Source organism: Rutidosis leptorrhynchoides, chromosome 3 (genome assembly GCF_046630445.1).
Source record: "Rutidosis leptorrhynchoides isolate AG116_Rl617_1_P2 chromosome 3, CSIRO_AGI_Rlap_v1, whole genome shotgun sequence".
Lineage (NCBI taxonomy): Eukaryota > Viridiplantae > Streptophyta > Magnoliopsida > Asterales > Asteraceae > Rutidosis > Rutidosis leptorrhynchoides.
The window spans coordinates 167,632,253-167,658,739 of NC_092335.1; the positions used below are offsets into that span (position 1 = coordinate 167,632,253).

The 26,487-nt window shown below is 34.9% G+C and overlaps 2 protein-coding genes across 2 annotated transcripts in view; one reads left to right on the top strand and one right to left on the bottom strand.

The window, feature by feature from the left end:
• The window catches only part of LOC139896986 (F-box/FBD/LRR-repeat protein At1g13570-like), a 302,934-nt gene that overhangs the window by 139,590 nt on the left and 136,857 nt on the right, over window positions 1-26,487 (top strand). The gene's annotated exons all lie outside the window — the stretch shown is intronic.
• Window positions 14,140-14,775, bottom strand: LOC139900581 (protein ALP1-like). The gene has a single exon (XM_071883347.1). The coding sequence runs from the start codon at window positions 14,773-14,775 to the stop codon at window positions 14,140-14,142; it is 636 nt and encodes a 211-aa protein (XP_071739448.1).

Here is a 26,487-nt window from a genome sequence, read left to right on the forward strand (position 1 = left end):
AACAGCTTAAAATTTCGGGACGAAATTTATTTAACGGGTAGGTACTGTAGTGACCCGAACTTTTCCATGTTTATATATATTAATTGAGATTGATATTTACATGATTAAATTTTTCCAACATGTTAAGCAATTAAACTTGTTAAGACTTGATTAATTGAAATATGTTTCATATAGACAATTGACCACCCAAGTTGACCGGTGATTCACGAACGTTAAAACATGTAAAAACTATACGATGACATATATATGGTTATATATATAGTTAACATGATTTTATTATAAGTATGTATCTCATTAGGTATTTTAACAATGAGTTATATACATAAAAATGAGACTATTAATTTAAGAAACTCGAAAACGATATATATAACGATTATCGTTATAACAACGTCTTACTAGGTACATATGAATCATATTAAGATATTGATACACTTGGTTAATTATGTTAAATGATAAGTAAATATATTATTAAGTGTATTAACAATGAATTACATATGTAAAAATAAGACTACTAACTTAATGATTTCGAAACGAGACATATATGTAACGATTATTGTTGTAACGACATTTAACAGTATATACATCATAATAAGATATATTATATATCATAATATCATGATAATATAACAATTTAACATCTCATTTGTTATAATAAACAATGGGTTAACAACATTCAACAAGATCGTTAACCTAAAGGTTTCAAAACAACATTTACATGTAACGACTAACGATGAGTTAACGACTCAGTTAAAATATATATACATGTAGTGTTTTAATATGTATTTATACACTTTTGAAAGACTTCAATACACTTATCAAAATAATTCTACTTAACAAAAATGCTTACAATTACATCCTCGTTCAGTTTCATCAACAATTCTACTCATATGCACCCGTATTCGTACGCGTACAATACACAGCTTTTAGATGTATGTACTATTGGTATATACACTCCAATGATTAGCTCTTAGCAGCCCATGTGAGTCACCTAACACATGTGGGAACCATCATTTGGCAACTAGCATGAAATATCTCATAAAATTACAAAAATATGAGTAATCATTCATGACTTATTTATATGAAAACAAAATTACATATCCTTTATATCTAATCCATACACCAACGACCAAAAACACCTACAAACACTTTCATTCTTCAATTTTCTTCATCTAATTGATCTCTCTCAAGTTCTATCTTCAAGTTCTAAGTGTTCTTCATAAATTCCAAAAGTTCTAGTTTCATAAAATCAAGAATACTTTCAAGTTTGCTAGCTCACTTCCAATCTTGTAAGGTGATCATCCAACCTCAAGAAATCTTTGTTTCTTACAGTAGGTTATCATTCTAATACAAGGTAATAATCATATTCAAACTTTGGTTCAATTTCTATAACTATAACAATCTTATTTCAAGTGATGATCTTACTTGAACTTGTTTTCGTGTCATGATTCTGCTTCAAGAACTTCGAGCCATCCAAGGATCCGTTGAAGCTAAATCCATTTTTCTCTTTTCCAGTAGGTTTATCCAAGGAACTTAAGGTAGTAATGATGTTCATAACATCATTCGATTCATACATATAAAGCTATCTTATTCGAAGGTTTAAACTTGTAATCACTAGAACATAGTTTAGTTAATTCTAAACTTGTTCGCAAACAAAAGTTAATCCTTCTAACTTGACTTTTAAAATCAACTAAACACATGTTCTATATCTATATGATATGCTAACTTAATGATTTAAAACCTGGAAACACGAAAAACACCGTAAAACCGGATTTACGCCGTCGTAGTAACACCGCGGGCTGTTTTGGGTTAGTTAATTAAAAACTATGATAAACTTTGATTTAAAAGTTGTTATTCTGAGAAAATGATTTTTATTATGAACATGAAACTATATCCAAAAATTATGGTTAAACTCAAAGTGGAAGTATGTTTTCTAAAATGGTCATCTAGACGTCGTTCTTTCGACTGAAATGACTACCTTTACAAAAATGACTCGTAACTTATTTTTCCGACTATAAACCTATAATTTTTCTGTTTAGATTCATAAAATAGAGTTCAATATGAAACCATAGCAATTTGATTCACTCAAAACGGATTTAAAATGAAGAAGTTATGGGTAAAACAAGATTGGATAATTTTTCTCATTTTAGCTACGTGAAAATTGGTAACAAATCTATTCCAACCATAACTTAATCAACTTGTATTGTATATTATGTAATCTTGAGATACCATAGACACGTATACAATGTTTCGACCTATCATGTCGACACATCTATATATATTTCGGAACAACCATAGACACTCTATATGTGAATGTTGGAGTTAGCTATACAGGGTTGAGGTTGATTCCAAAATATATATAGTTTGAGTTGTGATCAATACTGAGATACGTATACACTGGGTCATGGATTGATTCAAGATAATATTTATCGATTTATTTCTGTACATCTAATTGTGGACAACTAGTTGTAGGTTACTAACGAGGACAGCTGACTTAATAAACTTAAAACATCAAAATATATTAAAAGTGTTGTAAATATATTTTGAACATACTTTGATATATATGTATATATTGTTATAGGTTCGTGAATCAACCAGTGGCCAAGTCTTACTTCCCGACGAAGTAAAAATCTGTGAAAGTGAGTTATAGTCCCACTTTTAAAATCTAATATTTTTGGGATGAGAATACATGCAGGTTTTATAAATGATTTACAAAATAGACACAAGTACGTGAAACTACATTCTATGGTTGAATTATCGAAATCGAATATGCCCCTTTTTATTAAGTCTGGTAATCTAAGAATTAGGGAACAGACACCCTAATTGACGCGAATCCTAAAGATAGATCTATTGGGCTTAACAAACCCCATCCAAAGTACCGGATGCTTTAGTACTTCGAAATTTATATCATATCCGAAGGGTGTCCCGGAATGATGGGGATATTCTTATATATGCATCTTGTTAATGTCGGTTACCAGGTGTTCACCATATGAATGATTTTTATCTCTATGTATGGGATGTGTATTGAAATATGAAATCTTGTGGTCTATTATTATGATTTGATATATATAGGTTAAACCTATAACTCACCAACATTTTTGTTGACGTTTTAAGCATGTTTATTCTCAGGTGATTATTAAGAGCTTCCGCTGTCGCATACTTAAATAAGGACGAGATTTGGATTCTATGCTTGTATGATATTGTGTAAAAACTGCATTCAAGAAACTTATTTTGTTGTAACATATTTGTATTGTAAACCATTATGTAATGGTCGTGTGTAAACAGGATATTTTAGATTATCATTATTTGATAATCTACGTAAAGCTTTTTAAACCTTTATTGATGAAATAAAGGTTATGGTTTGTTTTAAAATGAATGCAGTCTTTGAAAAACGTCTCATATAGAGGTCAAAACCTCGCAACGAAATCAATTAATATGGAACGTTTTTAATCAATAAGAACGGGACATTTCAACTACCGGCGGGTTTTCTTATACGTGCTACAATTGTGGGCAACCGGGTCATATGGCTCGTGAGTGTCCGAAACCACGTTCCGAAAACAAAGTCACTTGTTTTAATTGCGGCAAAGAGGGGCATAAGAAGCCGGAGTGTCCCGATTTGCGAAATGATAATGTGAAGCGGTTAGAGAAGGCGGCGGGTACGGCTAGGGGTCGCAACTATTTGATGACCAATGATGAAGCCAAACAATCGCACGAAGTTGTCTCAGGTACTTACATGGTTAATTCTAATCCGGCAAGGATTCTTTTCGATAGCGGTGCAAATTTGTCGTTTGTGTCTCCTAAATTTGTGCCTAAACTTAATAGACCGTTAGCTAAGTTAAGTCGTCCGATAGAAGTCGAGATAGCGGACGGCAAGACGGTGCTAGTGGTTGATGTGTGTGAAAATTGTGATGTTGTTTTTGGTGCCGAAACCTTTAAAATTGATCTCATTCCAATGACCTTGGGCGACTTTGATATTGTCGTTGGTATGGATTGGCTCGATCGTTATAGAGCCGATATTGCATGCCATGATAAGTTTATTCGTGTGAAGACCCTAAGTGGGGGAGAGTTAATTATTCATGGTGATAAGCGAAGGAGACCGGTGCCGATATGCACTTTTGCACGGGCACGTCGTTTTGTTGTTACCAGTGGCATGACTTTCCTTGCTCACGTTGTTGATACTCGCAATGAGCCACCACCTATTCGTGAAATTCCGGTTGTTAGAGAATTCGAAGACGTTTTTTCGGACGAATTACCGGGTGTTCCGGCGGAAAGACAAGTTGAGTTTCGTATTGAGTTGGTTCCGGGAGCTACTCCCATTGCTAAAACTCCTTATCGTTTAGCACCAACGGAAATGCAAGAGTTGTTAAATCAAACCCAAGAGTTGCTCGAGAAGGGTTTTATTCGATCGAGTGCTTCGCCATGGGGCGCTCCAGTGTTATTTGTGAAGAAGAAAGATGGTAGTATGCGTATGTGCATTGATTACCGTGAGTTGAATAAAGTGACGATCAAGAATCGTTATCCATTACCTAGGATTGACGATTTGTTTGATCAACTTCAAGGTGCAACGTATTTCTCTAAGATCGACCTACAGTCCGGCTATCACCAAATGCGGGTCCGTGAGGAAGACATAGAGAAAACGGCTTTTCGAACGCGTTACGGGCATTATGAGTTTGTAGTTATGCCCTTTGGTCTTACGAATGCACCGGCGGCATTCATGGATCTTATGAACCGAGTGTGCCAACCTATGTTGGACAAGTCGGTAATAGTGTTCATTGACGACATACTAGTCTACTCGAAAAGTATGAACGAGCATGAACGTCATTTGCGTGAAGTATTGAAGACGCTACGAAAGGAGAAGTTGTATGCAAAATTCTCCAAATGTGAATTTTGGCTAAGGGAAGTTCAATTCCTTGGTCATATTGTGAATGAAAACGGTATTCAAGTAGATCCGGGGAAGATCGAGACGGTGAAGAGTTGGGGACGACCGACTACGCCTACGGAAATCCGAAGTTTTCTCGGATTGGCCGGTTATTATCGTCGGTTTATCCAAGACTTTTCTAAGATTGCTTCTCCATTGACGAAGTTGACGAGAAAGAATGCTAGGTTTGGTTGGGAGAACGAGCAAGAAATTGCTTTTCAATTGTTAAAAGAGAAGTTGTGTCAAGCTCCGGTGTTAGTGTTACCGGAAGGTGTTGAAGATATGGTGGTTTATTGTGATGCTTCCTTAAATGGTCTCGGGTGTGTTCTAATGCAAAGAGGTAAAGTCATCGCTTATGCCTCTCGACAATTAAAGGAACATGAAACGAGATATCCGACTCATGATCTTGAGTTGGCGGCGGTTGTGCATGCGTTGAAAATTTGGCGCCATTACTTGTATGGTGTCAAGTGTACGATTTATTCGGATCATAAGAGTTTGAAACACCTCTTTAATCAACGAGATTTGAATTATCGCCAACGTAGGTGGATGGATGTGGTGAAAGACTACGATTGTGAGATACTTTATCATCCGGGTAAGGCGAATGTTGTCGCGGATGCGTTGAGTCGAAAGAGTCAACATCCGGCGATAAAAGTGGGGTCGTTACGTTTGATTATTACCAACGATTTTCTTGAAAAGCTTGGTGAGATTCAAATAGAGGCTTATGTACACAACAAGCATACGGAGCGAATCGTGGGCCAATCGGAGTTTATTACTATGGGTCCGCGTGGTTTGTTGTCTTTCCAAGGAAGGGTGTGGGTGCCTAAGATGGGTGATTACCGACGAGTGCTACTTGATGAAGCACATAAGTCAAAATACTCCATTCATCCGGGCGCGACGAAAATGTATCTTGACTTGAAGAAAGATTATTGGTGGCCGGGCATGAAACGTGATGTTGTGAAGTATGTTGAGCAATGTGTCACGTGTTTACAAGTAAAAGCCGAACACCAAAAGCCGTATGGTAAGTTGCAACCATTAGAAATCCCGAAATGGAAATGGGAGCACATTACCATGGATTTCATTACAAAGTTACCTAAAACGGCGAGAACCCAATTCGATTCGATTTGGGTTATAGTTGACCGATTGAAAAAAAGCGCTTTGTTTCTTCCCATTAAAGAAGCGATATCGTCGGAGACTTTGGCTAAGTTGTTTATCAAGGAAGTGGTCTCGCGACATGGGGTTCCTATATCTATTATTTAGGATCGAGATATCCGTTTTACATCTCGGTTTTGGGAAAAGTTTCATGAAGATATGGGCACACAATTGAAGTTGAGCACGGCATATCATCCTCAAACGGACGGACAAACCGAACTTACGAATCAAACTTTGGAAGATATGTTACGGGCGTGCATCATTGACTTTGGTGGTAGTTGGGATGAGCATTTGCCTTTGGTGGAGTTCTCGTACAATAATAGTTATCATACTAGTATCGAGATGCCACCTTACGAAATGCTTTATGGGCGTAGGTGTCGAACTCCCGTTTGTTGGGGAGAAGTGGGTCAAAGAGAGATCGGGAGTACCGATTTGGTTTTAGAGACAAATAGCAAGATCGAGTTGATTCGGGAACATTTGAAGAAGGCTCAAGATAGGCAAAAGTCGTATGTCGATAGACATAGGCGATTGATTGAGTTCCAAGAAGGCGATATGGTGATGCTTAAGGTTTCGCCATGGAAGGGTATTATTCGATTTCGAAAATGGGGAAAGTTAGCTCCTCGGTTTATTGGGCCGTTCAAGGTTTCAGCTCGTGTTGGTGAAGTTGCATATCGATTGGAATTACCCGAAGAGCTTGCGGGGATCCATAATACATTTCATGTTTCCCACCTCCATAAGTGTCTTGCGGACGATTCCTCATGGATGCCTTTAGACGAGATCGAGCTAAACAACAAGTTAGAATATGTCGAGGAACCGATTGCTATCCTTGACGAGAAGGTGAAAATGTTGAGGAATAAAGAGGTGAGAACTTTCAAGGTTCAATGGCGGCGAAGTAAGGGTTCCGAGTTTACTTGGGAGCCCGAAGAGTTTGTCTTGGTTTATCTTCCTGCTTGTCATGCGGCGTGGATTGCGAGGTCGCAATCCGGTTCAAGTGGGGGAGAGTTGTAAGATCCTGTTTTCTTTTGGGTTTGGACGCCGTCCAACACTTTGGGACGCCGTCCTAGTTTGAATACCTGGACGCCGTCCAACACTTTGGGACGTCGTCCCAGTTTGAAGACCTGGACGCCGTCCAACATTTTGGACGCCGTCCAGGATGGCTGGCAGGCATGTCTTTTTGTTTTTAAATATTTTAGATGGGTAAAATGGTAATTTCACTTGGTGGACGAATTAAAGGCCTTAGGATCAGTTTGGTGAGCTCATTACTTCATTTCTCAACCACCAAACATCATCCATTCATTCTAGAGAGAGAGGGGGTGGTTAAGTGTGAGAAAGCTTAAATCGGGGAAGAAGAAGCTCATTTCGGGTTAGAACTCGGGAGTTAAAGTTGTTCATCTCCTCCTTAGCTATGTTTTGATTGTTGTGGTAAGCCCTAAACTTGATTACCTTAGTTTAATGTGTTTAAGGGTTAGGGTTTGGGTTAGTATTGCACATAAAACTCATTTGTGAGTAATTTGGGGTTTTGGGTAAGTTTGGGTCATGAAGACCCAAATGGTGACTAACTTAGGGTTTTAAAATGTTGAAATGTGTAAATGGGTCTTAAAGGCCTAATAGATCACTAATACACTTATAGTTAATGTTAGTGGGTGTGATTTGGGTTGTGGGTGACCCAAATGGGTGTGTTGACCTAGAAATGGGTCAAATGGGTCTTTGATGACCTAGGTTGTCTTGCATGTATGAAAACGAGTTAACTTTGTGGTTAAAAGTGTGTTAATACCTTAATTGGCTAAAGTTAGGGTTTTTGGTGAAGTTAACCCATTATTAGGGTTAAAGGTGCAAAATGGGTCGGGATTGCACTTAGGGTCAAAAGACTCTAGATTGTTAAGTGAGTTGCTTGACCTACTTGAGTTGTGAATTGATTATGTGCTAAAATGTAATAGTTACGTTACATTGACGTTGCAAGTTCGGTTATCTTACACGAAGACTTCGAGGTGAGTGGAATAATTATATGCGTATGTATATAATGTATCTATTTGTTGTAGCGTGAAAGGTGTAGTGTCGAGGTGTTAAGACACCACGTTTCACATGAAGAGTGTAGCATCGAGGTGTTAAGATGCCACTCGGGTGTAGCATCGAGGTGTTAAGATGCCACCTAGGAGTGTAGTGTCGAGGTGTTAAGACACCACTCAATAAAATAATGAGTGTTGCATCGAGGTGTTAAGATGCCACTCGGGGTGATGTGCCGAGGTGTTAAGGTGCCACCCTAGGGGTTAGTGGTGCGAGGTGTTAAGTGCCCTAACGGATGTTATGAACACCGATGGCGTTTTCGCGAGCGCCGTTCCCTTGTACTATTGGTCGACCATGGTTATTTGTGTTGTAAGCATATTATATTATTCGAGTTACATTTATATGCGGATGTTATGCTAGCTTGGGGGTATTGGTGAATTATAGCTTGTTATTGCGACGATAAGCTAATGTTGTTTGCTAGCATGTTTGCGGTTGTGTAAGTGTATGCAAGTAGGTATAATTATATATGTATTCGTATAATTATTGCATTCACTAAGCTTTGCTTACCCTCTCGTTGTTTACTTTTTTTATAGGCTCGGGCATTGACAAGGGTAAGAGTGTTCAATTAGATTAGTGATCTCCCGCTTGTTTTGTTAGGGGATGCTTTTGGGTGTTAGCTTTTGGAGTTCGACCGAGATTGGGTAGTTTAACCCCAAACACCATGCTCTAGTGTCGTTTGGAACTTAAACTTATATTTGGTCGAAACTTTTATTTTAGAACGAAACTCGTAAAATGGGCGATGTGGACCCGTTGATGTAAAACTTGATTTGATGATGAAAATCTCTTAGTTTCATTTATATTGACTTGTGGTAAAAAGGTTTTCGTTTGAAAGTGTCGGGAAGCGGGTTTTCCGCTCATGTGAGTTGGATCCGTGATCAGTGGCTGGAAGGCCATTGGGACGCCGTCCCAATTCCTTGGACGCCGTCCCAGTTGGTTAAGCTGGACGCCGTCCCAAAACTCTGGACGCCGTCCCACCCTTCTGAGCTGGACGCCGTCCAGATGCACTGCCTTAAATTTTTTTTTTTTGGTACGCGTTTTTGGGTTATGAAGTCGGGTTGTTACAATATACCAATAGTACATACATCTAAAAGCTATGTATTGTACGAGTACGAATACGGGTGCATACCAGTAGATTTGTTGATGAAACTGAACGAGGATGTAATTGTAAGCATTTTTGTTAAGTAGAAGTATTTTGATAAGTGTCTTGAAGTCTTTCAAAAGTGTATGAATACATATTAAAACACTACATGTATATACATTTTAACTGAGTCGTTAAGTCATCGTTAGTCGTTACATGTAAATGTTGTTTTGAAACCTTTAGGTTAACGATCTTGTTAAATGTTGTTAACCCAATGTTCATAATATCAAATGAGATTTTAAATTATTATATTATCATGATATTATGATGTACGAATATCTCTTAATATGATCTATATACATTAAATGTCGTTACAACGATAATCGTTACATATATGTCTCGTTTCAAAATCATTAAGTTAGTAATCTTATTTTTACATATGTAGTTCATTGTTAATACACTTAATGATATATTTACTTATCATTTAACATAATTAACCAAGTGTATCAATATCTTAATAGGATTCATATGTACCTAGTAAGACGTTATAACGATAATCGTTATATATATTGTTTTCGAGTTTCTTAATTTAATAGTCTCATTTTTATGTATATAACTCATTGTTAAAATACCTAATGAGATACATACTTATAATAAAATCATGTTAACTATATATATAACCATATATATGTTATCGTATAGTTTTTACAAGTTTTAACGTTCGTGAATCACCGGTCAACTTGGGTGGTCATTTGTCTATATGAAACCTATTCCAATTAATCAAGTCTTAATAAGTTTGATTGCTTAACATGTTGGAAACACTTAATCATGTAAATATCAATTTCATTTAATATATATAAACATGGAAAAGTTCGGGTCACTACAGTCGAGTGGCATCAATGGCTCATAAACCCTTCGTTCTACTCAATTGGATCGACAAATCGTGTTGGTGTAGGATGAAGATAATTGGTGCTGTCCAACATTTCTGTTTCCAGGGACTTAGGTCTCATTATAGTTAGTCAAAGTTGGTTGTATATATGCCCTGTATAGTATAGCATTCGTGATGTACAGATTACATAGGTCGAGTTATTCTGCTTCTCAGGGATCATTATGTAAATGCTTTTGGGTTAATGGAATTTTGACTTTTCAAAAAAAAAAAAAAGTTCATTCATCAGCATAGAGGATCATTTAGGGGAGGCATGAAAGGGTGCTAGCCTCCCCAAAATTTTAAGCAAGTAGTGTATTTATGATCTAATATATATATATATATATATATATATATATATATATATATATATATATATATATATATATATATATATATATATATATATATATATATATTAACAGACAAAACATTATTTCACTATTCATCAATAGTAATCAAGGGTATTTTCGTCATTTCATCTTTTTTTTGTCCTCAACGATAAAATAAGCAACTTTCGTAAAAGCACCAACCCTTCAATGTTACCAAAAGATGTCGGAAAAAATAATTTTTAACAAAAAAATCAACTAACTTTTTTTTCTCTCTTTTCTTCCTCAACGATAAAAAAGACAACTTTCATAAAATGAACAACCCTTCAATGTTACCAAAAGATGTCAAAAAACATTCTTTTTTACAATTTTTTTTTTCCCCAACGATAAAATAAGCAACTTTCGTAAAAGAACCAACCCTTCAATATTATCAAAAGATGTCGAAAAAAATACTTTTTTACAAAAAAGTCAACTAATTTTTTTTTCTCTTTTCTTCCTCAACGATAAAAGAAGCAACTTTCACAAAAGGAACAACCCTTCAATGTTAGATGTCGAAAAAAATTCTTTTTTACAAAATAGATCAAGACTTTTTTTTTTTAACTCGCATTGAAAACGGAGCCCCCGGCGCGAAGCGAGGGCTCCACAACTAGTTTTAACTTTTTGTCAAAACCTTCTGATATTTAGAAAAACACAATTTTCACCCTTCAATTTTTAACATCTTGTCATCTTTTGCACAAATTAAATCGTAGTCAACATGTATATTTATATTAAACTCAAAATTTACTGACTAATTAAACAAGTAACATGAGGGTTTAAAATTTTATTTTAAACTTTTAAAATATGTATATATATATTTTTTACAATATTATATTTTTGATGAAGAAAGAATTGATGAATTAATCAAATTCAAGTTAAATATAATATTAAATATTAATACTTTTAAGAATTTGTTAACGTAGGGATGTCATTAACATGCATAAAATAATTGTAGATGGTGGTTACACGTTGACTTTATAGTGACAATTATTAAATTGTAGTATACTTTTAGGGATGACATCGGGTCGGGTTTGGTCGGGTATAGGTAATACCAAACCCAAACCCAATTAAGAAACTCACTCCCAAACCCGGTACCATACCCGGCGGGTAACCATTAACTAATTAACCGTCGGGTAACGGATTCCCCAAGGATAATCGGGTAACCATTTAATTCAAATCGAATTAAATTAAATGTTAAAGAATTTATAAACTACATTACTAACTGAGATTAAAATGTTAAAGAATTAAATGTTAAAGAATCTTGATGTGCAGCTTGTTCATAGCAACATCCAAGGATTAATCTCAGTTACATGTCTGTACTCGGATGTAATGTATGCATGTTTTTCTTGTCGATATTGGTGGGCCTTATGAAGTAGGCTAGTAGGATATAAGCCCATATTGGTATTTGTTTGTAACTTTTAATATAATATATTGAATAAACTAATCGGGTATATGGATCGGGCATGCGAGTCGGGTATATGAGTTTTTATTTAAAACCAAACCCGAACCCGAACCCGCGAAAAAAAGTGAACATACACCCATACCCGGAACAATAATATCGGGTTTCGGGTTTACCCATCGATTATGGGTATTTTTGCCATCCCTATATACTTTCATAGATTAATGATAGCCTAAGGATTGTCGTTGGTAAAATTTATATTTTCTAATTTAAATGTTAGATTAGAAAATCATTGAATATGACCGTTTTAAACTAAGTTTTATGTATTAAAATTTTTCGCCCCTCCCATGAGATATGTTCAAGATCCGTGATGAATCATCAGCGCCTTTAATAAGTATAGTTGCAAACTTCTAATTAATTAATTTTATATATCTTATTGATTTGTATGTTGTTGTATTTTTCGTGGTAAGATATAAGATAAACCAAGTATCCTTGTATGATTAATTGGTCATTGATTTGGTTAATATGATTAGACATAACTCCTAAACAATTATCCGGTGCTGAAAAACTTAAGAGAAAAAGACACGATGAAGCAATGAAAAAGTTTGAAGTTGATGCACTACATACAGTGTATAAATTGTGAATAGGTGATTAAACAATTTGCTATTAAGAGCATGAGGTGTGGTAAAGTCACCCCAGCGTCGATGCTGACTTTAAATGTCACCCCCACACCATTTCAGTGTCTTCTCCCAAAGTCTTCTTCCAAAGTCTTGGGCAAGACGTCGGCCAAAAATGCATATGTGGTCCCATTTTTTGAATTTTTGAACATTACAAGCTTAACAAAATGAAATAAATAATATAAATATAAATATATTCTCTCTCCAAGACACTGAACTGACCATCTTCTCAATTCCCCTATTTTTTCACCAATGTCAGTTTACAATGTCAGTCCAGTCAGCGTCCAGTCATCAGCAAGACACTGAACTAGCACTGAACTGACGCGTCACCACACCCAGTGCTCTAAGAATGCAAGAAGAGCTTCAAGAATCATTGCTTAGCTATTATGGTATGTGATTCTAATGCTATATTTTTATGTTATTGATATGACGTTAGTTGTGATTTTCTAAAATAACTTACATTATTTGTTAGAGACTTCTTTATCGCCTCGTTCAACGCCCTGAAATTCTCGTGACCGGCTATTTTCGAGACCGCCCTGTGAGAGTAAGACCATTTGTAGTGGGAGTTGGTGTTGTGAGTTCGTGTTGTGCACTTTTTGCACTTTTTTGATGACTAGGACGTGTTGTGTTGTTGAGTGGAGTAGTGGTGGTGTTGTGAGTTGGTGTTGTGAGTTGGCGTTGTGTTAGTGGAATGCTGATGTGACATTTAATTTTGTATTTTTCTGTTTTATTTTTTTGTTTTATTTTATTTTTATTTTTATTATTAATATGATTATATTAAATTTTTAAAAATATTATTTAAATTCAACGACTATATTTCCAACCGTTTGAATTTTTTTTCAAACGGCTATATTTTTTCCTATATAAACACCCACCCATCACAAACTATAACAGACACTTCATTTTCATTTCTCCTTAAAATCTATATAATTTCTCTCAAATTTCAAAATGAATCCGTTGAATGTTTGCGTAAAAGTTCATTACGGAGGTGAATTTGAAGAAGGATTGATGAATTATACACCGGACTCAACACGTGATTATTATATTAATGTACGTGAGTATCGTTATTTTCAAAGTTTGCTTGCAGTTCTCCATCAAGACATACCATACCCAGTCAGAAAAGTATGGTATTTCAAAAGACCTGGAGTTCCCGCCACACTACTTGAAGATGACCACGATTATTATGCTTTGATTGGAAAAGCTTTGGTCCGTAGGCAACCAATGACGATTTATACCGAATTTCGGGATGAAAGCTACGCTCTTTCTGATTCGCCAAGAGAAGTTGCTTCATCTTCGAGTAGCGATGGCGGATTTCAGCAATATGATATCTACGATTACTTATCTGATTGATGAACGTGCTTGTTGAAGATAGCCGTTAGGAAAATAATGTAATCGTTTTAGGAACTAAGTTGTTTTTCAATTTTTAGGAAAATAATGTAATCGTATGTTTGCGAATGAATGAAATAAACGGCTACTTTTTATTAATGAAAATAAAGTACATTTAATTCCTAAAACAATACATCAATTTTAAATTCATAAACGAAAATATAAAATACATAATAGATTACTAATTATCAATATTAATATTAGCGCTACGAAAATAAGGTGATAAGTTCCAAACGTGCTCGGTTAAATCTGACTCCAACCGATTGTGAACTTGCTTATCTCTGATTTCCTTAATCCCGGCATCTCGATCCCTCAAATTCCTTTCCAACCTTCTAGGTCGGTTACTTGGGTGAGCAATCATTTTTTCATCCCTTTTCGAAATCACAAAACCGTTATTTTCTTGAATCATGTTATGTAATACAACACAAGCGTACATATGTCTTCTAATTTTGTTGAAGTCCTTAGATCTTGCCGGAGTCTTTAACATGGCAAATCTACCTTGTAGTACTCCAAATGCACGTTCAATATCTTTCCTTGCACTTTCTTGAAACCATTTAAACTTTTTACGCTGTTCATCAATTGGATTGTGGGGAGCTTTGACCAGCATAGCCCAATCTGGGTATATACCATCACCTAGGTAATACCCTCTATCGTAGTGATGACCGTTTACATTAAACGATGAAGGTGGAGCAGTGCCCTCTTTAATAGTGTTAAACAACGGTGAAAACTTTAAAACGTTAATGTCGTTGTTTGCACCAGCCATACCAAAGAATGCATGCCATATCCACAAATCTTGAGAAGCCACTGCTTCAAGCATAATAGATGGGCCTTTTTGATCACCTCGAGTATATTGTCCTTGCCAAGCAATTGAACAATTTTTCCATTTTCAATGCATACAATCTATACTACCGAGCATACCCGGTAGACCATGTTTTTGTTCGTGAAAATTATAAAGTCGGGCAATATCATCTGTGAAATGTCCCGTCCATATTGATTATAAACGTTCCATATTAATTGATTTCGTTGCGAAGTTTTGACCTCTATATGAGACGTTTTTCAAAGGCTGCATTCGATTTTAAAACAAACCATAACTTTTAAAATATTACGACGATTATCAAATAATGATAATCTTAAATATAGCGTTTTCACACGACCATTACATAATGGTTTACAATAATATTACACATCAATATATGCCTTCGAATGTAGTTTTTAAACAATATTATACAAGCATGGACTCCAAATCTTGTCCTTAATTTAGTATGCAAGAGCGGGAGCTCTTAACAATCACCTGAGAATAAACATGCTTAAAACGTCAACAAAAAATGTTGGTGAGTTATAGGTTTAACCTATATATTTATCAAATTGTAATAATAGACCACAAGATTTCATTTCTCATAAATACACATCTCGTATCAGTCATTTCACATGCTTCATAGAGATAAAAATCATTCATATGGTGAACACCTGGTAACCGACCTTAACAAGATGCATATAGAATATCCCCATCATTCCGGGACTCCCTTCGAACATGATAAATTCGAAGTACTAAAGCATCCGGTACTTTGGATGGGGCTTGTTGGGCCCAATAGATCTATCTTTAGGATTCGCGTCAATTAGGGTGTATGTTCCCTAATTCTTAGATTACCTGACTAAAAAGGGGCATATTCGGTTTAATAATTCAACCATAGAATGTAGTTTCACGTACTTGTGTCTATTTTGTAAAACATTTATAAAACTGCATGTATTCTCATCCCAAAAATATTAGATTTAAAAAGTGGGACTATAACTCACTTTCACAGATTTTTACTTCGTTGGAAAGTAAGACTTGGCCACTAGTCGATTCACGAACCTATAAAAAATATGTACATATATATCAATTTATGATCGGAATATATTCACAATATTTTTTATTACGTTTTTATGATTTAAATTTGTTAAGTTAGCAGTCCTCGTTAGTAACCTACAACTAGTTGTCCACAGTTAGATATACAGAAATAAATCAATATATATATATATATATATATATATATAGATATATATATATATATATATATATATATATATATATATATATATATATATATATATATATATATATATCTTGAATCAATCCACGATCCAGTGTATACACGTCTCAGGCTAGATCACAACTCAAAGTATATATATTTTTGGAATCAACCTCAACCCTGTATAGCTAACTCAAACATTACTGCATATAGAGTGTCTATGGTTGTTCCAAATAATATATATAGATGGGTCGATATGATATGTCAAAACATTGTATACGTGTCTATGGTATCTCAAGATTACATAATATGTATAATACAATTTAAATTAGGTAGGATATATTTAGTCTAGATTTGTTACAAAATTTTCGTAGCTAAAACTAGCAAGTTTATCCAATTTTGTTTTACCCGTCATTTCTTCGTTTCAAATCCGTTTTGAATGATTCAAGTTGCTATGGTTTCATAATGAACTGAAATTTATGAAACTAAACAGAATAAGTATAAGTTTATAGTCGGAAATACAGGTTACAAGTCATTTTTTAAAGAGGTAGTCATTTCCGTCGAAAAATCGACATCTTGATGACCATTTTGAAAAACATACTTCCACTTTGTGTTTAACCATGATTTTTGGATATAGTATCATGTTCATATGTAATATAATTTTTACAGAAAACAAACTTCCAATTCAAAGATTAAGATACTTTTTATTTTTTTAACCCAAAACAGCCCCCGATTTCACTACGACGGCGTATGTTCGGTTTTACGGTGTTCTTCGTATTTCCAGGTTTTAAATCATTAAGTTAGCATATCATATAGATATAGAACATGTATTTAGTTGATTTTAAAAGTAAAGTTAGAAGGATTAACTTTGTTTGCGAACAAGTTTAGAATTAACTAAACTATGTTCTAGTGATTACATGTTCAAATCTCCGAATAAGATAGTTATATATATATATATATATATATATATATATATATATATATATATATATATATATATATATATATATATATATATATATCAAATGATGTTATGAACATCATTACTACCTTAAGTTTAGTAGGTAAACCTACTGTAAGTGACAAAAATTGATCTAGCTTCAAAGGATTCTTGGATGGCTTGAAAATTCTTGAAGTAAAATCATGACACGAAAACAAGTTCAAGTAAGATTTCCACTCGAAATAAGATAGTTATAGTTATAGATATTGAATCAAAGTTTGAATATGAGTATTATCTTATATTAGAAAGATATCTTACTGTAAATAAGAAAGATTTCTTGAGCTTAGATGATTACTTGAATTGGATTAGAAAGCTTGGAAGTAATCTTGCAAACTTGATAGTATTCTTGATTTTATGAAACTAGAAATTATAGAATTTATGAAAAACACTTAGAACTTGAAGATAGAACTTGAGAGAGATCAATTAGATGAATAAAATTGAAGAATGAAAGTGTTTGTAGGTGTTTTTGGTCGTTGGTATATGGATTAGATATAAAGGATGTGTAAGTTTGTTTTCATGTAAATAATTCATGAATGATTTATAATATTTTTTGTAATTTTGTGAGATATTTCATGCCAAATGATAGTTCCCACATGTTTAATGACTCACATGGGCTGCTAAGGAGCTGATGATTGAGTGTATATACCAATAGTATATACATCTTAGAAGCTATGTATTGTACGAGTACGAATACGGGTGCATACGAGTAGAATTGTTGATGAAAATGAATGAGGATGTAATTGTAAGCATTTTTGTTAAGTAGAAGTATTTTGATATATGTCATGAAGTCTTCCAAAAGTTTATTAATACATCTTAATACACTACATGTATATACATTTAACTGAGTCGTTAAGTCATCGTTAGTCATTATATGTAAGTGTTGTTTCGGAACCTTTAAGTTAATCATCTTGTTAAATGTAATTGATCCATTGTTATTACACTTAAATGAGATGTTAAATTGTTATGTTAACATGTTAACATGGTGTATTAATATATCTTAATATCATATAAATATGTGTAAAATACTATTACAATGATAATCGTTACATATATGTATTGTTTCGAAATCCTTAAGTTAGTAGTCTCATCTTACTCGTATAGTTCATTGTTAATACGCTTAATGATATATGTAATTATCATTTCATGATGTTAAACATAGTGTATTAATATCTTAACATGATACATATGTATTTAGTAAGACGTTGTTGTAACGATATCCGTTATATATATCGTTTCGCGTTTCTTAATTCACTACTTTCATTTTATGTATATAACTCATTGTTAATGTACTTGGTGAGATACTTACTCATCATAATATCATGTTATATATATATATATATATATATATATATATATATATATATATATATATATATATATATATATATATATATATATATATATATATATATATATATATATATATATATACATATACATATATATATATACATATACATATATATATATATATATATATATATATATATATATATATATATATATATATATATATATATCATGTTGTTTTTACAAGTTTTAACGTTCGTGAATCGCCGGTCAACTTGGGTGGTCAATTGTCTACATGAAACTCATTTCAATAAATCAAGTCTTAACAAGTTTGATTGCTTAACATGTTGGAAACATTTAATCATGCAAATATAGTTTTCATTTAATATATAATTATGGAAAAGTTCGGGTCACTACAGTACCTACCCGTTAAATAAATTTCGTCCCGAAATTTTAAGCTGTTGGAGGTGTTGACGAATCTTCTAGAAATAGGTACGGGTATTTCAGCTTCATTTGATCTTCATGCTCCCAGGTGAACTCGGGTCCCCTACGAGCATTCCATCGAACCTTGACGATCGGTATCTTATTTTGCTTGAGCCTTTTAACCTCATGATCCATTATCTCGACAGGTTCTTCAACGAATTGTAGTTTTTCGTTGATTTTATTTTCGTCTAAAGGAATAGTGAGATCTTCTTTATCTAAGCACTTCTTCAGATTCGAGACGTGAAAGGTATTATGTACATTTTTGAGTTGTTGAGGTAATTCAAGTCGGTAGGCTACTGGTCCGACACGATCTAAAATCTTGAATGGTCCAATGTATCTTGGATTTAGTTTCCCCCGTTTACCAAATCGAACAATGCCTTTCCAAGGAAAAACCTTAAGCATGACCATCTCTCCAATTTCAAATTCTATACCTTTCCTTTTAAGGTCCGCGTAGCTCTTTTATCGACTCTGAGCGGTTTTTAACCGTTGTTGAATTTGGGTAATTTTCTCGGTAGTTTCTTGGATTATCTCTGGACCCGTAATCTGTATATCCCCCAATTCATTCCAACAAATCGGAGATCTGCACTTTCTACCATAAAGTGCTTCGAACGGTGCCATTTCGATACTTGAGTGGTAACTGTTGTTGTAGGAAAATTCTGCTAATGGTAGATGTCGATCCCAACTGTTTCCAAAATCAATAACACATGCTCGTAGCATGTCTTCAAGCATTTGTATTGTCCTTTTGCTCTGCCCATCAGTCTGTGGATGATAGGCAGTACTCAAGTCTAGACGAGTTCATAATGCTTGCTGTAATGTCTGCCAAAACCTTGAAACAAATCTGCCATCCCTATCAGAGATAATAGAGATTGGTATTCCATGTCTGGAGACAACTTCTTTCAAGTTTAATCGCGTCAATTTCTCCATTTTGTCATCTTCACTCATTGGCAGAAAATGTGCTGATTTGGTGAGACGATCGACTATTACCCAAATAGTATCATAACCACTTGCAGTCCTTGGCAATTTAGTAATGAAATCCATGGTAATGTTTTTCCATTTCCATTTCGGGATTTCAGGTTGTTGAAGTAGACCTGATGGTTTTTGATGTTCAGCTTTGACCTTAGAACACGTCAAACATTCTCCTACATATCTCACAATATTAGCTTTCATACCCGGCCACCAAAAATGTTTCTTGAGATCCTTGTACATCTTTCTCGCTCTGGGATGTATTGAGTATCTGGTTTTATGTGATTCTCCAAGTACCATTTCTCTCACATCTCCAAACTTTGGTACCCAAATTCTTTCAGCTCTATACCGGGTTTCGTCTTCTCGAATATTAAGGTGTTTCTCCAATCCTTTGGGTATTTCATTCTTCAAATTCCCTTCTTTTACAACTCCCTGTTGCGCCTCCTTTATTTGAGTAGTAAGGTTAGTACGAATAATTATATTCATAGCTTTTACCCGTATAGGTTCTCTGTCCTTTCTACTCAAGGCATCAGCTACCACATTCGCCTTCCCCGGGTGGTAACGAATCTCGAAATCGTAATCATTCAATAACTCAATCCACCTACGCTGCCTCATGTTCAGTTGTTTTTGATTAAATATGTGTTGGATACTTTTGTGGTCGGTATATATAATACTTTTGACCCCATATAAGTAGTGCCTCCAAGTCTTTAATGCAAAAACAACGGCGCCCAATTCCAAATCGTGAGTCGTATAATTTTGCTCGTGAATCTTCAATTGTCTGGACGCATAAGCAATTACCTTCGTTCTTTGCATTAATACACAACCGAGGCCTTGCATTGAGGAGTCACAATATATCACAAAATCATCATTCCCTTCAGGCAATGACAATATAGGTGCCGTAGTTAACTTTTTCTTCAACAATTGAAATGCTTTTTCTTGTTCATCCTTCCATTCAAATTTCTTCCCTTTATGCGTTAATGCAGTTAAGGGTTTTGCTATTTTGGAAAAATCTTGGATGAATCTTCTGTAGTAACCAGCTAGTCCTAAAAATTGGCGTATGTGTTTCGGAGTTTTCGGGGTTTTCCATTTTTTAATGGTTTCAATCTTTGCCGGATCCACCTGAATACCATCTTTGTTCACTATGTGACCGAGGAATTGAACTTCTTCCAACCAAAATGCACACTTTGAAAACTTAGCGTACAGTTTTTCTTTCCTCAACAACTCTAGCACTTTCCTCAAATGTTCTCCGTGCTCTTGATCATTCTTTGAGTAGATAAGTATGTCATCGATGAAAACAATGACAAACTTGTCAATATATGGTCCACACACTCGGTTCATAAGGTCCATGAACACAGCTGGTGCATTAGTCAAACCAAATGGCATAACCATAAACTCGTAATGACCGTAACGCGTCCTAAAAGCTATTTTCAGAATATCATCCTCCTTCACCCGCATTTGATGATATCCAGAACGTAAATCGATCGTCGAATAAACCGACGAACCTTGTAGTTGATCAAATAAGTCATCGATTCTCGGTAGTGGATAACGGTTCTTGATGGTAAGTTTGTTCAACTCTCGGTAGTCGATACACAACCTGAATGTACCATCCTTCTTTTTGACAAACAAAACAGGAGCTCCCCATGGTGATGTGCTTGGTCGAATGAAACCACGCTCTAAAAGTTCTTGTAATTGGCTTTGGAGTTCCTTCATTTTGCTGGGTACGAGTCTGTATGGAGCACGCGCTATTGGTGAAGCTCCTGGTACAAGATCTATTTGAAATTCAATGGATCGGTGTGGAGGTAGTCCCGGTAATTCTTTCGGAAATACATCGGGAAATTCTTTTGCGACGGGAACATCATTGATGTTCTTTTCTTCTGTTTGTACTTTCTCGACATGTGCTAAAACAGCATAGCAACCTTTTCTTATTAGCTTTTGCGCCTTCAAATTACTAATAAGATTTAGCTTCGCGTTGCTCTTTTCTCCGTACACCATTAAGGGTTTTCCTTTTTCCCGTACAATGCGAATTGCATTTTTGTAACATACGATCTCTGCTCTCTCCTTTTTCAACCAGTCCATGCCAATTATCACATCAAAACTTCCTAACTCTACTGGTATCAAATCAATCTTAAATGTTTCACTAACCAGCTTAATTTCTCGATTCCGACATATATTATCTGCTGTAATTAATTTACCGTTTGCTAATTCGAGTAAAAATTTATTATCCAAAGGCATCAGTAGACAACTTAATTTAGCACAAAAATCTCTACTCATATAGCTTCTATCCGCACCCGAATCAAATAAAACATAAGCATATGTATTGTCAATAAAAAACGTACCCGTTAAAAGCTCCGGGTCTTCCTGCACTTCTGCCGCATTAATATTGAAAACCCTTCCACGGCCTTGCCCATTAGTATTCCCTTGGTTTGGGCAATTTCTAATAATGTGGCCCGGTTTTCCACATTTATAACAAAATGCGTCGGTATTATTTGTTCCGACATTATTTGTTTCTTTATTTTTGTTGTTCTTTGGTCCGTAAACCTCACATTTTGCCGCGCCATGACCACTTCTCTTACACTTGGTGCAAAATGTTGTGCAGAACACATTCGGATGGTACTCTGCACACCTGAAGCATGGTTGTTTCTGTTGTTTGTTGTTATTGAAATGGTTGTTGTTGCGATTGTTATTATTGTTGAGACGGTGGTTGTAATGGTTATTGTTGTTGAGATGGTTATTGTTGTTAAGATGGTTGTTGTTGTTGCGAAATTTGGTGCGATTGAAGTTGTGATTGATGTGTTGATTGTTAAAATTATGACCCTTGTCCCTGGTTTCTTCCCACTTTCTCTTGATTTGTTTCGTGTTGGCTTCTTCGGCCGCCTGCTCTTTAATTCTTTCCTCAATCTGATTTATGAGTTTATGAGCCATTCGACTCGCCTTTTGTATGGAGGCGGGCTCGTGTGAACTTATATCTTCTTGGATCCTTTCTGGTAACCCTTTTACAAATGCGTCGATTTTCTCCTCTTCATCTTTGAACGCTCTTGGGCACAATAAACATAACTTCGTGAATCGTCGTTCGTATGTGGTAATATCGAATCCTTGTGTTCGTAATCCCTTAAGCTCTACTTAGAGCTTATTGACCTCGTTTCTGGGACGATACTGCTCAATCATCATATGTTTGAATGCTGACCACGGTAGTACGTACGCAGCATCTTGTCCCTCTTGTTCTAGATAGGTATTCCACCATGTTAACGCAGTACCTGTGAAGGTATGTGTAGCGTACTTTACTTTGTCTTCTTCAGTACACTTACTTATGGAAAACACCGATTCAACCTTTTCGGTCCACCGTTTCAATCCGATTGGACCCTCGGTTCCATTGAATTCCAGAGGTTTACAGGCAATGAATTCTTTGTAGGAACATCCTACACGATTTCTTGTGGCGTTATTTGCATTGCTAGATTCAGAGTTATTGTTGTTGTTTTGCATTGCAGCCTGTACTGCCGCTATGTTTGCTACAAGGAAAATACGGAAGTCTTCCTCGCTCATGTTCAAATTCTGACGAGTCGTCGGTGCCATTTCCTTCAAAAATAGCCCAAAAGAATTAAGTTAATCATATAGAATATTAAGAGTAGTCAATAGTATGCCGTAGCATAGTATGAACTCATTTATAAAAGTTTTTTCTTCATATTAGCGTTTTATAGTTTTAATTCGGGTAGTACCTACCCGTTAAGTTCATACTTAGTAGCTAATATACAATTCAACTACTACAATTCTATATGAAAAACTGATTATAATAATATTTCGAGTTCAAACTATTATACAATATTTTACAAACTTACAATGCCTCTATTATACATATAGCATGAAATATAGCACACAATAACTTTGATACAAAACAGTTATGACAACAATCCTAGTTAATACGCAAGTCGTTCAGCAAAGGCAATAAAACACGTAATTCATAAGTCCAGAAACAAGTCATGCATTCTGGTTTTACTAAGACTACTTCCCATCCTTGGTCTTGTGGAACATAACCGTTGTGGCCGTTGACAAGACAGCATGTTGTAACGTCGTCAAAGGGACGAGGGTTTCGTAATGCCCAACAGCCCCGTAATAATCTAAAAACCTTGTTTCTCACCCCAACTACTGAATCCGTCACTTGTGGGAAGGTTTTATTTAAAAATTGTAATCTGATGTTCTTTTCTCACTTTGGTGAGAAGCGAACATCACTAACCCGTAAGCATAACATGCTTCTTTATGTTGCATGTTAGAAGCTCTTTCTAACTCACGAAGTCCTACGTTGGGATATGTTGAGTCAAAATAGGTTCTTAACCCGTAGCATAAAATTGCATTTGGGTTCCCCGCATTTAACGCTTTAAAGAAAACACGGCATAACTTACGGTGTCCCCAATGTGATATACCCCATCTTTCGAATGAAAGCCTTTTATAAACTAAGGCATGCCTGGAACGTTCTTCAAATGTTCTACAAACTAATTTTGCCGTAAATAATTGTGCCGATGAATTCTGACCGACTTTAGACAAGATTTCATCAATCATGTCCCCGGGTAGGTCTTCTAAAATATTTGGTTGTCTATCCTTAATGTCAATTGTGTTTTTATACTGTAAAACAGACGAGAATTAGATTCGTAAAAGATAATTATCAAATAATACAAGCAATTTTTTTTACATATAACATGAAAGTACAAGCACACTTATATTACATATATTACACTGCATGATTACAACTCTTTATTCCGACTCACTTGTTTCTTCTTCTTCGGACTTGGTTTGTTTCGCTAATTTCCTAGGGATATATGGTGCTCCCCTAATACGAGCCGTTCTTTTCACAAATGGTCTAGAAGGACCCGGTGACTTAGATGTTCCCGGGTTATAGCTAAAACTTAAGAAATACAGGTGTTGACGGTATTTTCCATCGGGACATTTTATGTTAACATAGAGGTCATCGGGGTTGGACTCGTATTTTTCTATTTTTATGCCTTTTTCCTTATTATTTTCTTTTCCCTTTTCAAATTGTGTCGGGGTAATTTCTATAACATCATCGGAATCCTCATCGGGATCCGATTCATCGGAAAATTGGTAATCTTCCCAATATTTTGCTTCCTCGGCGGAAACACCATTGACCATTATTAATTTTGGTCCATTGGTTGAGGATTTTCTTTTATTTATCTGTTTTTCAGTGGTTTCTAATATTTCCTCCCTCGGAACCTCTTCTTCTTCGGGTTCCTCTTCTTCCGGTTCCTCTTCTTCCGGTTCCTCTTCGGGAATTTGTGAATCTTCCCAATATATATTCGACTCTTCATTATTATTAGGTGAGTCGATGGGATTTGTATTAGAGGTACACATCTATCACACAATATCAAATACGTTAAGAGATTAATATATCACATAATATTTACATGTTAATAATATATAGTTTCCAACAAAAAAAAATGTTAAGCAATCGTTTTTAAAGAAAACACGGTCGAAGTCCAGACTCACTAATGCATCCTAACAAATTCGGTTAGACACACTAATGCAAATTTCTGGTTCTCTAAGACCAACGCTCGGATACCAACTGAAATGTCCCGTTCATATTGATTATAAACGTTCCATATTAATTGATTTCGTTGCGAGGTTTTGACCTCTATATGAGACGTTTTTCAAAGGCTGCATTCGATTTTAAAACAAACCATAACTTTTAAAATATTACTACGATTATCAAATAATGATAATCTTAAATATAACGTTTTCACACGATCATTACATAATGGTTTACAATAATATTACACATCAATATATGCCTTCGAATGCAGTTTTTAAACAATATTATACAAGCATGGACTCCAAATCTTGTCCTTAATTTAGTATGCAACAGCGGAAGCTCTTAACAATCACCTGAGAATAAACATGCTTAAAATGTCAACAAAAAATGTTGGTGAGTTATAGGTTTAACCTATATATTTATCAAATTGTAATAATAGACCACAAGATTTCATTTCTCATAAATACACATCTCGTATCAGGCATTTCGCAAACTGCATAGAGATAAAAATCATTCATATGGTGAAAACCTGATAACTGACCTTAACAAGATGCATATAGAATATCCCCATCATTCCGGGACTCCCTTCGGACATGATAAATTCGAAGTACTAAAGCATCCGGTACTTTGGATGGGGCTTGTTGGGCCCAATAGATCTATCTTTAGGATTCGCGTCAATTAGGGTGTCTGTTCCCTAATTTTTAGATTACCAGACTAAAAAAGGGCATATTCGGTTTAATAATTCAACCTTAGAATGTAGTTTCACGTACTTGTGTCTATTTTGTAAAACATTTATAAAACTGCATGTATTCTCATCCCAAAAATATTAGATTTAAAAAGTTGGACTATAACTCACTTTCACGGATTTTTACTTCGTCGGGAAGTAAGACTTGGCCACTGGTCGATTCACGAACCTATAACAAATATGTACATATATATCAATTTATGATCGGAATATATTCACAACATTTTTTATTACGTTTTTATGATTTAAATTTGTTAAGTTAGCAGTTCTCGTTAGTAACCTACAACTAGTTGTCCACAATTAGATATACAGAAATAAATCAATATATATATATATATATATATATATATATATATATATATATATATATATATATATATATATATATATATATATATATATAATCCACAACCCAGTGTATACACGTCTCAGGCTAGATCACAACTCAAAGTATATATATTTTTGAAATCAACCTCAACCCTGTATAGCTAACTCAAACATTA